Consider the following 13,384-nt stretch of genomic DNA (forward strand, 5'->3'; position numbering starts at 1 on the left):
CTGGTTAATTTAGGGTCATTTCTTACATGCTGTCCCTAACAGACATCCAGAACAGCACACCCCATACAAAAGCCTTTCCTGAAGACTTAAAATCACCCATAAACCTGCCCTAAAAAGGCTGTTTTCCATCTCAGTCTCTTACTAACTTTCATTTACTCTGTTTAAAGATTTATTTATTTATTTTAGAGAAAGACAGCAAGAGCAGGGAGAGGGGCAGAGGGAGAGAAAGTGCATCCGAACGGAGGGATGGCCTGCCTGCTTCCGGGACTCTGACCAGCTCCCCAAGCGACCGCAGTCAGGGCTGAGGCCTGTTTCACAGGCAGCGAGAGAGAGAGGCGCACAGGTTTCAAAGGCACGGACTTACTTCCTTCTGGGTTTGGTGCAGAAAGAATGATGCTGTGGTTTTTCTTTACTTCTTCAACATGTTGAGCTATTTTAGCTGTACCGTTCCTGATCTCCTCAACCTAGGACAGGTATAAACAGCCATCAGTGTTGTGACAAGTTCAAATTTGCTACCACTTTCCATTACCTAAAAAAGGAAAGACAAAGGAAGTAAATGAATAATCACCTCATGAAGAAATAACAGACTTTTTCCATTCTCACACTAACCGTTATTTAATTTAAAGATAAAGAAAAACGTACCGTGTGAAGATCCACACCCCCATGACTAAGGCGCTACCGATCGATGTTCACCAACAAAACCTATCAGGTTGTAAAAACCTTTACAATCGAGACCCAAGTGTTAGTACAGGTGACATCCACTGGAAGCAGACGGCCATGCACCCAGCGCTCCATGCGGTCGAGGAGGAAGGAGCTACGCCGGCAATAACACTCCACGTGGGGAAGTGTTTGTGGCCGACGGGGCCAAGCCTTCACAGACACTGTTTTTACCTCTCATGATCTACACCATTCAACACTTGTTTCAAAATGTAAGGTACTCACCAGCAAGATTTATCCAAATGGATCCACGTATCCATAATTACCACACTCCAAAAATAGCTTAAATATTTACTGATTCGTTTTAAAATAGTAATCACAAAATCATTCCACGTTGTGGTAGAAATCCACGTCCCAATCCTGTGAGTGTGCCCTTACACGGCAAAAGTGACTTTGCAGTTGGGGTTAAGAGTCTTAAGAGGGGAAATTTTCCTGGATCGTCTGAGTTGCCCCAAAGCAACCACAAGAGTCCTTACAAAAAGGAGGCGAGAGGATGGATCAAATCTAGAAGGTGGTGTGGTAACATGAGCAGAGGCTGGAGTGATGTGCTTTCAGAGTCCACAAGCTGGATTCTTCCCCTGGAGCCTCCAGAAGGAGCCAGCCCTGCTGGCAGGATCACTGCAGGTCTCGCTGGAGCTGTACGGTGATGAATGCATATCGGGTGAAGCCATGTGGGTTGTGCTAATTTGTGACAGCCACAGGGAGAGACTGAGTCCACACACACATTTGTGAGAATGAGAGAGAGTATCAGTAAGAAAATGGTCTTGACCACATGGACTCCTTGAAGGGGTCTTGGCCCTCCCCAGAGACCCCTGGTCTCAGCTCCAAAGCACATATGGAAAATCCAAGTGTTAGAAGAGAGGGCAACACAGAATTCTGCCTTCCTAGAAGGACGAAGGGCTGTGCTGCTGGGCCTGGAGGCTATTTCCACCCTCATGCAATTTCCATAGGACTTCATAGACTTCACATATTTGTAATGAAGTGTTATTACTAATCACATAAAAACCATGCATAAAATAAAAGCTGATTCTTTTAAACGTTTGCCAGTTCATCATGAAGGCGTAAACACACGCAGTGATACTCTGGGTTCAGTGCGCAGGCCAGCACCCCGCCAGCCGTCTTGAAAGTGCCGTTTCTGCAGTAAACTCCGTGGTACACAACGGTCATCAAACAGGAAAGACACTGCTTGGCCCCCTGCAGAGTTCTGCAGTAGACAACCCCAACACCTCTGTGGCAGCGGCCCCAGTGTGGCCCAGAAAGGAAAGGGGGCTGTCATGCTCCCAGCACGGTGCCAGGGGGCAGCGCCACGGTCACGGTGGTGCCCACTCCCACCAATGGCTAGGAGGAACACAGCACAAGGTCTCTTTCTGTCCCTTACAAATCATCTTCGCAAAGGGGACGTTCCCTGGCCACCCCATAGGGCACCACCCTAAGTCCTTAACCAAGCACTGGCCATGTGCACAATCCTATCTTTTACAACATTCTATGTGATATTTAAGGTCCAAATGCCGTTCTCTGAAAACAGGCTGGTAGTAACATCATTGTCTATCTGTCTAAGAAGTCATTCCACAAAACTTAACTTTGAAAGGAAACAACTATTTAGCAAGTGAAAATCTGGACTTCAGCTGGACACTGCCGCTCCCAAGCACCCCCCAACAGCACGGGCACTGTTCTCACTCCTCCTGGCGCCACAGCCAACACAGGTCAGCGCGTGGCTCCCAGAAACCAAGAACCAGGTCTGCGGTAAACAATTCTTCTGTCAGATGTAACAACATTTAACGCTAGGAGACTCTTTAAAATAAGAAATACATTTTTACGAAGAACTGGAACAAAAGAATTACGCATCCGGGTGAAGGGGGTAAAATAGAAAAATAACTTCACAAAGTGAGTAGGTAAGCTCAAGACAATACAAAGGGTCTCATTTCCTAAGTGGAACCAGGAAATTCAGTATCTTAGCTGCTTTGCACCTTACAGTAAGTCCCTGTATCAAACAAGTGAATGTCATGCTTTTTCCACTAGGTAAAATTAGGAACTAACATCATAAATACCTGAGAGCCCATGGCTACACTTACACTAGGTATTTACCAAACTCTAAAAACCGCTAACTTTTAATACGTTTTTATTAATATAGTACATTTTAAGATTTTATTTATTTATTTGAGAGAAAGAGTGCAAGAGCACGAGTATGAGCAGTGGCAGAGGGAAAAGCAGGCTCCCCGCTGAGCAGAGTGCCCGACTCGGGGCTCGATCCCAGGACCCCAGGATCGTGATCTGAGCCAAAGGCAGACTCTTAACTGAGCCACCCAGGCGCCCCCAATAGATTACATTTTTTTAATCAAATCTGCACATTGATAGGCCCGTTCACACCGTCATCCATGGATTCAAGAGTCAACTGACACTATTAGACTAGGTTCAGCATAACCCAAGCAAACCCTGCAAACACAGTTTTCTCATCATTAAATAATGATAATGGACATGTTTCTTCATGTTTAACAAAGTCAAAATATTTGTTCCGTGACTCAATTTCAAAAATTTAAAATCATGCAAAATTTGGTCAAATATGACTTAGGTTTAAGAATTTACCCATGGCGTAAGCCCAGAACCAGCCTCGGGGAGCTACGAGCGAGAGGAAAGGTCTTGCAGCAAGCCCGTGGGAGCAGACAAGGGACGCCGTCAGACCCACGGGACGCGGTCCCAGGGCAGTGGCCCCAGGGCCGACACCTCGAGAAAGGCCAAGCTGACAGATGGCAAAGCAGTGCTGCCACAGTTACATATATGCCCACATATAAAATTTTTCAGGAGCGGAATTTAAGATACATTCAAAGATTTTAAGAAATATACAGTATGAGCTCTTTGACACATACAGTCACCGTCTGGGGACTCGCAGCCGTTCTGGGAGAAACAAGAGAAGCATCACCATGTGTACCCATCGGCCAAGGGGCACCCTTGCCACCAGGACTGCCACTCCACTCTCTAAAGGACCAGGCGGCCCTCAGTGTGGAGAACACCGCTGGTGCTGGGGTGAGAACATGAGAGACACGAACCTACCACAGGGCGTGGCAGGGTCTCCCGGCGGCAGCCCGGTGCGGAGGGGCTATCTCCCGGCACCAGCTCCACGGTACTGAGAGAAGCACCTCGCCAAGCACCACCCAAGCTGGGAGCGTAAAGCTCCTCCCTGGGGAAGACGAGGGTTCTGGGGCTCCACGTCTGCAAACCACCACTCCCACCAACCCCTCCCCACGCCTATTACCAGGAAGAATGGCTCAATACTACCAGATATGTTCAGGGAACGAAAAATTCTAGAGAACTTACATCATCAGAAACAACTTTTTGAAGTATTACTTTTAGTATTATCTCAAATATAACACATACAGTTAACGTTGACTGTGTTTAAAGAAGAAAGTCTGGCTGGGCTTCATCGAATGGCTCTTACCTGATGGAAGAAATCATCCATGAAATGGTCCTTTTCAACAACAACACTTGTGTCCCCATCGTCATTTTTTCTACACTAAAACAGAAAATATAAAAAGGAAAATTCAGATTTTAGAAGTGTTCACACAAGCACAAACGGTGAACGAGAACGGCTGGAGCGTGGAGCTGTCACAAGCCAGTGCCGTCTGCGACGACCGGCTCTGCCCACTGTGGACTCCGGGCACACAGGGGGGGTTAGGACGGAGGCAGCGGACAGCCCTAGGGGGCAGCACGGCCACCTCCTGGAAACAACGGCGGGACTTCCCAGAACTTAACAACAGGGAGCTGTTCATTTGCACCCTGAAAGTCAACATGACAGCAAGTTTTATCCTCAAGAAGTGAACCCCTGGTACCGCATACTTTCTATAAAGATTAAAAACACACCACTGGCTAACTTTTCTAAAGCACATGATTTTCAAGGAACCTGCACATGTATTGGCTGGCATGCCTCATTTTTCCCTAAGTGAGTAACTCCCAGGGGCACCCACAAATAATCAATAAGCACTTTAATATGGAAACACGTGGTAGGAAGAAGGAAAGCAACTGTCCTGACCACTGGAAAGAGCCACAGTGATGCTACGGGAGCAGTCAGGCTCTGTTTAAATCCCATCAAAGAATATTCCAGGGCAGTTCTCAAACTGGAGTTGCATTAGAATCATGGGAAGGCTGGGTCTCTGATTCAGCAGGTCAGGGTGGGGCATTCTGAACACTCTAGAACGCTCGGACGCCGTCCAGTGCTGCGGCTGGTGCAGGGACCCCCATGAAGAACCACTTTCCAGGGAGGCAAAGCCTCTACCCGTGGAACCCAGCCCTGGGCAGACAGAAGCTGCTGTGTGCAGCACCACCGGCCGGGGGACTGCTCGCGGAGCTCACCCAGGCACCACAGGCGTGTACGCAGCATCCCCTAGTGGGGGTGGTGCCACGAAGAGAAAAGGAAAGAAAACCTGCCAGAAAGACCGTGGAGGGAACGGCTTTGAACCGTCTCCGTGAGGACACACCAGACGAGCCTGCTCACTGCCAGCCCTGTGAAAGCCGAGGTGGCCGTGGGTTTCAGGAATTCCCAGAACCTTAGCAAGACGGAAGTCTACCCATTCCAAGTCTGGACTGTTGCTTTACTGATCTACAGCCTACAAATAACTTGGAGACAAAATTCTACTAAAATGTAGCTAAGACAAACCTGCAAAGTGAGTAAATGTTGAAGAAAGCACAGGAAGCCCTCCCTGCGCACCATCCAGGGCCCTCACGAAAGCAAGGAGATTTGGCCCAAAGGTCAGCAATAATCTCTCACCACCCTGAGGAGATCTCTCGAGGTCACCTCTCTCAGCCTGGGGCCCCTTCTGGGCAGAGATAAGCCAAGTCACTTAGCGGAGGCAAAGGGAAGAGAGGTCTCCCTCGGAGAGGAAGAGCTCGCTTAGAGGAGCGGCTCGCAGGAGGAGGGTGTGAGGGCGCCCAAATCGCAGGCGGACACAGTGCGCACACGGACGGGACGAGCGGGGCAGGACCAGCGGGGCGGCCGCCAAGGGGGAAGCAGAAGCCGCACCGGGTACGAGCCAGCTCCCTCGCTGGGCTGGGGAGGGACCCGCTGGTGCCTCTCAGACAGGCGTGGCCACACACCCCGTTAACCCTATTTATTCCCTTGCCCTGACTCCCCAGGGTGGTGGCTTCCCAGTGGCGTCCTGAGTTACACTGAGCCACCACCCTGCTCTCACATGACACCAGCTGTTGAGAAAGACGCCCAGAAGGAGTGCTAGTGACAATGTTTGGTTTGTGCTGCTAACAGGACAAGTATTAGGAGTAGAACTGTGTCCCTGGAAAAGCACACGTGGAAGGCCTAACCCCAGACCTCAGCATGGGAACCACGGCGGGAATAAGGGTTTGTGCAGGTGGAATTAGGGACGATGAGGCCGTGCTGGAGCAGGGAGGGTCCTTCACCCAACATGACTCCTGCCCTTGTAAGAGAAGACAGCCACAAAGAGGAAGAGGGCCACGTGACGACGAGGCACCCAAGGACCGCCAGCCCCACTGGAAGCTGCACGGCCCTGCCCTGCCTCCCTCTCAGACTTCTGGCCTCCAGAGCTGGGGAACCACTCCCGCCATGTTTCAGCCCCAGGTCTGTGGTAGTTTGCTCCAACAGCCCGAGGACACTGACCCAGCAAGTCAGGGCTGCCTGCCGTGCCCAGGCCTCCCTCACTGATCAAGACGGTTTTCCCATGACTGTCAGCAGGAAAACAGCGCCATGCAGAAGTGGGTCCCAGCCTGCCTCCCCGCAGCCCCTGAACCTCTGAGTCTCTGTCTCCTGGTCTGTGAACCATGGACTCCACCGGCCCCACCTCCGTCAAAGGCAGGTTGTAAGCACACCTGTCTACCTGTGTGACCTAAGGGGTCTCTATGTCACAGGGCTACGTCAACTGACAAAGGCTTTCAAATCATTCTAGTCTCAGCTGTAAGCCCCTCCGGGCTGGCACATCTTGAGAAAACAGAGCACTGCTGAAGGCTATGGAGAGCCGGTGCACCAGGGGCTTTGGGAAGCACCCTCGCCAAACCACCACCCACGGCCCGTGTCCGCATCGCCAAGTCACGCACTAGAACACAGACCACACGGGGAAGGCATGTGCTCAAGTCCTCTGAGCGAAGCAATTCCGGGCCAGCCTGTGAATCCAGGTCTGTTCGGCTTTACAGAACTCACCATCAACAAGACCACCACTCCGACTCTGACCACAGACAGCGGCCCTTCACCTCCAGCTCCGACACTCAGGCAATGGCCCCAGGAACTCTACTATCCCCATGCTGCCAGGAAGCGGCGGAGGTGCCGACAACAGAGGACTGACCTTGTCGATTTGACTCCAAACGCCCTTGCTCTTAACAATTCACCATCCACTCCTCAGAGGAAGGAGCTTCCCCACAGGTCCCCCACTGCAGACACAGCCCGGCTACCAGGCCCTCCTTCCGACTCCTGGCGGCAGCCTCCCCTCCCCCCTCCGGAGAGCGTGCTCCACACCCCGCTCATCCTAACTTGGCCCTGTATCACCCTACGGTGGCTAATCGTCTTCTCTTCTCCATGGCGGGATCTCAGAAGGGAACGGTTATGCCACATTCAGCTCAAGTCAGGAACAAGAGTGAAACAGCACCACGTAGCAGCTGGCTTCCCGTGAACGGACGTGAACTTGGTTTAGGAGCTAGTGCCCGGAGCACCGAGAGATGAGAAGGGCATCTGCCCCACAGGACTCTCACAGGGCCACTCACATCTCACTGCTCTCAAGGTAAAGGTAGACTCACACACGCCGGTTTTTGTTTTGCTTTCTGTGGGACACTGCAAACCCACAGAGTAGAAGTACCACAATGAGCCCTGGATGCGTCCATCACATGGTTCAACCACCATCTCCCCGTGGCCGGTCCGGCTTCCCCTGCGCCCCCCGCCCCAACGGCACTAGGTCGCCCCGGGCGAATCCCATCCAGAAGACGCCCGCTGGGGGTTCCACGCAGCAGAAAACTCCAGCTGACACTCCAGGAGAGACACCACAGCGCTCAGGGAGACGGTTCCCGACCTCGCACCCCCAGGGGAGCGCATCACGTCACTGCCACACTTCCACACTGGGCGCTGACCGCACTCCACGCGCGGTGGCCACCAGCAAACCAGACCGAGGAAGCCCAATGCGGCCTCGGCCTCTGACCCGCACTGCCTGCAGCCACGAAAGAGCCAGAGAACTAGAAATGCACTTTCTCTATTGTGTCCTTTCTTTACCCTTATTTTACAACCTTCACTTCTACTTTCTATCTCCGTGGGGTTCTCACAACCACCAGGTACCGCGGGGATTCTCACAACCACCAGGTACCGCGGGGGTTCTCACAACCACCAGGTACCGCGGGGGTTCTCACAACCACCAGGTACCGCGGGGATTCTCACAACCACCAGGTACCGTGGGGATTCTCACAACCACCAGGTAGCGCGGGGTTCTCACAACTACCAGGTAACTGGGGATAGATTCCATCATGCTGCCTTAGGTTCTCCATTCCCTAAAAGGGAAACTGAAAGCAGACAGGACCCTGCTACCTCACTGGAATGCCTCCTTCAGTCCCTCCAGCTGGGACAGTGGAGTCCACGCGCTGCCTTTGTGACCGTTGCTTTACGGTGAATAACAAAACCACCCGTGGCAAAGCATTTCCTAAAAGCAGCGGGAATACTCTCCAATGTGACAGGCTTGATTTCCAAACTGTCAAAGTGCAAGATAAACATTCAAATATCAACATTCCATTTCTGTTAAATTTTGAGAGACCTCCTTAAATGTAGCAATATAAAAAATAAAATTCCCCCTGTGTGACCACTATTGTCAGGAGGAGACATGTTGGGGACTATTTAACAGACACGAATCATTTGTCACTGGAATGCTCACTGTTTAGATTTCAACAGAAGCTAAATTATCACAAATCAGTAGAATCAAAACTTGGATAAAACACTGGCTTCTTTCTCCACATGCACAGACATGGGGGCCTTGCACAGATAGGAACTGTGGGCACATAAATCACATCTTCTTCAAATATATACAGTTGTACCTTTGCTGCTGGACAGCATTAGCCTAAGTCACTTCAGTACAGGAATGCACACGAGTGAGCATCGGTGGAAGCTGTCTGGTTCGTAGTGACACGCCTGCCTCATGCATCGGTGGAAGCTGTCTGGTTCGTAGTGACACGCCTGCCTCATGCATCGGTGGGAGCTGTCTGGTTCGTAGTGACACGCCTGCCTCATGCATCGGTGGGAGCTGTCTGCTTCGTAATAACACGCCTGCCTCATGTCTTTATATTACTACGGTTTACACTGTTTCACGTGTCTGTATTTTCACTGAACATCTGTCTGCACTGTTAGTATCACACATAGACCTTTTACAGGTACTGAGACTTCGCATAAACAGAATTGTACTACACAGATGCTTCTGCAATTTGACTCTTTTTCTCCCTATGACGTGTTTAAAGATTTCTCCTTATCTCTCACTTTCACTCACTGACAAACTAGTCCTCTTTCTGTCTTTCACACCAACCTGTCCCCACCTTGGGGCCTCGGGGCTTGCTGTGCCTTCTGCGGGGAGCACCTGCCCTGGCCTGCCCCCCACTGGCTTCTCCTCCTCATTCAGGCCCCAAGTAGCCCGCCCACAGCCACACACCCTGCTCTATTTCCCTCAGAGCAGGAATTTACTTAGCTCGCCCCTGCCTGCTCCCCACAGGTGTCCCAGCAGCAAGGACACCATCTGCCTTCTCACAGCTCCTGCATCAGGGCTGTGCCGGTGCCCCGGTGCGGGGCCCCAGTCAGAGGGATCAGCTGAGCTAAGGAAGAGAAGGGGGAGGGGACCGAGAGGAGGGCGGAGAGGACTGAGGACACAAGCGGAGATGAACACAGGGCTGACACAAAGCAAGTGTGACCTGGGCGCAGGCATTAGTTGCTCGTCCAGGTTCCACTTTGCAGGAGGTCCTGCGGCACACTCTGCCCTCCAAGGCTAAGGCACCGTTCTAACTTGGAATAAATCTCCTCCTTTCTGTTGCAGCTAATGAGTTTCTGTCCCTTGCAAGCAAAAGAGCCTTGAGGACCATACATTCCACTGTCATCTCCATTTTCCTCACCGTGGGATCTTGAAACAGAAACAACAATTCAATCAACACCTGGCAGGTTCTGAGCACAACTGGCCACACAAGTCGGAAGGGCTGTGCCGGTGCTCAGTGGAAGAAAACAGGACTGCATCGGTGCTCAGAGTGGAAGAAAACAGGACTGCGTCGGTGCTCAGAGACGGGAAGACAGCCATCTCTGGGGACAGAAGAAGAGAGCAGGGCAGGAAGACTTCCCAGGGGTGATGACTGCATGCGCTGAGACCGTGAAGGTGTGAGGCAGGCAGAGAAGGGGGACACGGGGCGCAGTACACACACTGGCACGGAAGAGGGAAGCCGCCTCGGGAACAGCAGACAGCGCCCGATGACAGGACCAAGGCAGCCCATGGGACGTGTGCACCAAAGAAGAAACCCTTGTAGGAACTGGCTTTTCATGAAGTGGTTCTCTTAGGTTTTTTATTCCTTAAATTCACAACAGACTTGAGGTTAGAAACAAGAAGAATTAATCTGCGGAAATGTCCAAGTTTTGTTGTCTTAAAAAGAGACCCACCACGTATACAAACGAATATATTTATGGTAGCTAAGAATAGAGAACCCATAGATTCCAACTGGGGGAACTGTTTCTACAACGACAAACGAAATATAAAAAGTTGACAGAACTATATAAACCACAAAATTCTAAACTATAAACATATGCATATAGGAAATTATAAATACACTATAAAATTCTTAGCATTTTAAGTTTTAGTGAAGTATTTAGAAAAGTGTTTTATTTTACAAATGGGAATCTGAATCTTTATAACATGAGCAGGCTGAGCTGTCGAAAAAGAACTAAAATATCTGGGCAGTTTTTCCTGCCCTGTAAAAACTGTATTTACATTTCATCACCTTAAATCCAGGGATTAAAGATAGTAATTTTCTCATTTCCCTTAGGTGTACTAATGAAGATACGGAAGGACTGTGTGTTTGTGTCTATTATCCTGTAAGCAATACCCGCAGCTGAAATCGCAGTTTCTCTATTCTTAACTATAATAAGTGTGTCCATTTGCATACGCAAACTTTTTTTAAAAAGGCAACCATAACACATCTGGAGTCCCTGTCTTGTAGAACATCCTCTCGCATTTACTTTTGTCCTAGGATGTACTCCACCCGCCGCCCCTGCCCTGGCCGTCAGCCTCCACACGTGCACGCATGTCAGGTCTGTCTCTCCACATCTAGCACACCGCTCCTGGAGACCTGGCACTCACGTGTCTGTTGACAGGTGGTTCTTTCTACTGTCTGTAAATAGAAACAACATCTTTCAGGATTCAGAGTCTAGGAGATCTTGAACAAGTCATTTAAACCTCCTGCACCCAAATAAATTGGCTGCTCGAAAGGAGAATCATTGGTTAGAAGCAGCTAAATCTGAATCTGACAAATTGTATTGATCACGCCAATATTTAAGTCTTTTCCAATGGGTTATCAGTGATAACCTTCTTCTCAGGAAAAAGAACTAACAGCTAATAAAGGAAACTTCTTGGAGGTTTCCAAAAACAACTATTTTGCCAGGTCGGACATTGTTATGAGGCATGTTAACTATCAAATTAAAATTCACCTAGGAAAAAAACACCAGCTGTTTAGAAACATGGTTATGAATAGACTTTCAACTACTCCAAGAACTACTTGGAAAAAATACATTTCCTTAAGGAAAAATAAAAGTTTGACTTTTATTTTATTTTTTAAAGATTTTATTTATTTATTCGACAGAGAGAGAGACAGCCAGCAAGAGAGGGAACACAAGCAGGGGGAGTGGGAGAGGAAGAAGCAGGCTCCTAGCAGAGGAGCCCGATGGGGGGCTCGATCCCATAACGCCAGGATCACGCCCTGAGCCGAAGGCAGACGCTTAACCGCTGTGCCACCCAGGCGCCCCAAAAGTTTGACTTTTATATCTGATAATTTTCAGGTGAACTTTTAAATATTAAAAGTTATTAAACGTTAAATGTCAAATTCAATTTTAAATTAATATTTTACACTAGATAGAAATTTCCTTTTTATAACTTCCTGCAAACGTTAAAAAGCTAATAAATATTAATAGCACTTATAATTACATAGCATTTTCTCCCAACTTCTCCCAGAGTGTCACACACAGGAGATAATTTCATGTTTCACAACTCCTTCTATGAGTAAGCAAGAGAGAGATTATTATCCCCATTTTATGTACAAGAAAATTAAGGTTTTGAGAGTTTTAAAAATAATTTGCCCAAAATTAGACAAGTCCACCAGCAGAAACTTCCAGCAGTCTGCTCTATAATTGCTCAGTGTCTTTACCTAGAGCAGGATGGTACTGGACTAGAAGGACACTTCTAGCTCTGAAATTCTAGATCGAACGGGTCACGTGTTCCTCCCGCCGCAGCAGGGAGAGCTGGGATGTGCACGAGCTTCGACAGTGGTAAAGGACTGCTCGATTTATTTTTTGCTAATCAAGCCAAGAAAAGCTGCTTATATAGTCGACTGGCAGATCTTTCTTACTATTCCCCAATGTTACATTCATTTGAGAACTTCTGTTTGCTCTAACAGTTACAGTCATGTTCGGATGCATTCAGCATTTCTTCACTCAACAAATACTTGAGCTCCTCGTGGCACAGAACGACATCCTATGGGCTGAGATAGCGGAAATTTGCTATATATAACATGATGTGCAACTGCAGAGATCAGAATATTTGGCCATTAACAAAAAGGGAAGAAAAAAATCACTATGAAGAAAGGCTCTTGGAATGGATGTAAAACATAATTTCTATGATCCCAAGGGAGAGGCATCCTGTGCCTTTCTGAACCAGGCTTCCTCATCGGACGCACACAACATAGGTAATGATTCGAGGGACTGTTCCCTCTACTTCCCTCAGTGTGGCCTATAATCAGGGGCACTCTAGAAGCAAAGGAAAGAACCTCATTCATTACATGCAACGAATGGATGCCTTGGGCTGTGGGCCCAGCACTGGGCTCTGAGGCTGCCTGCTGCACTGGGCAGAGGCTTTCCCTGTGCAGTGGGATACAAGACATGAACACTCAGCATCAATTACCTGCATTTTTATAGAAAAAAAGTCATAACTAACTCTTGACCTAAAACTTCTCAACTCTCCCACATTCTATGAACACCCAGTCTGGCCCCACTGCCGCCGTCTCAGTCCTCAAGCTGTCGTCCTGAACACACGCACAGTGCATCAAAACTCACCCCGTTCCTGAGTGAGCTCCCCTCTCTCATTCAGTAAAGGGTAACTGGCGAGCTCACTGGCTGGGGGCTCCACACTCCGCCAGCTGGGAGTGCTGGCTGCTAAGAAAGGGCAAGCACGCGGTCCTGGTTCTCGGAAGGCCAGCTACTCGCTGGGGAAACGCGGGCCCTCCGCCCGAGCGTCGGGGCTACCAGGGGCCCACAGGCAGGGGGCATCGTGGGCCTTCCTCCTCCCACGGGCGAGGTCGTGAGGTAGACCCCGGGGATCGGACAGTGGGCATGGGCACAAGCCCCTGCTCCCGGGAGCTCACACCCACCCACTAGGGTGGGACCGACCACAGCTCAGCGAGTTCTGGTTGTCCTAAGTGCTGCGCAGAGGATCACACAGGGCGATGC

At 49.6% G+C, this 13,384-nt stretch overlaps 1 protein-coding gene across 5 annotated transcripts in view; it reads right to left on the reverse strand.

Annotated features, from left to right (window-relative positions):
• STX2 (syntaxin 2) overlaps positions 1–13,384 on the reverse strand; it is a 31,943-nt gene that overhangs the window by 18,188 nt on the left and 371 nt on the right. For 2 of the 5 annotated variants that reach the window (XM_040620047.1, XM_040620046.1), the window contains exons 2-3: positions 4,151–4,225; positions 365–464 (exon numbers count right to left, since the gene is read on the reverse strand). In XM_040620047.1, the coding sequence (XP_040475981.1) occupies positions 365–464; positions 4,151–4,225 (175 nt within the window). Of the gene's footprint in view, positions 1–364; positions 465–4,150; positions 4,226–5,365; positions 5,627–13,384 lie in introns of those variants that run through there. The other 3 variants (XM_008688785.2, XM_008688786.2, XM_008688784.2) reach the window with 3 other exon arrangements.

Source organism: Ursus maritimus, unplaced genomic scaffold (genome assembly GCF_017311325.1).
Source record: "Ursus maritimus isolate PB19 unplaced genomic scaffold, ASM1731132v1 scaffold_33, whole genome shotgun sequence".
NCBI classification, from domain to species: domain Eukaryota; kingdom Metazoa; phylum Chordata; class Mammalia; order Carnivora; family Ursidae; genus Ursus; species Ursus maritimus.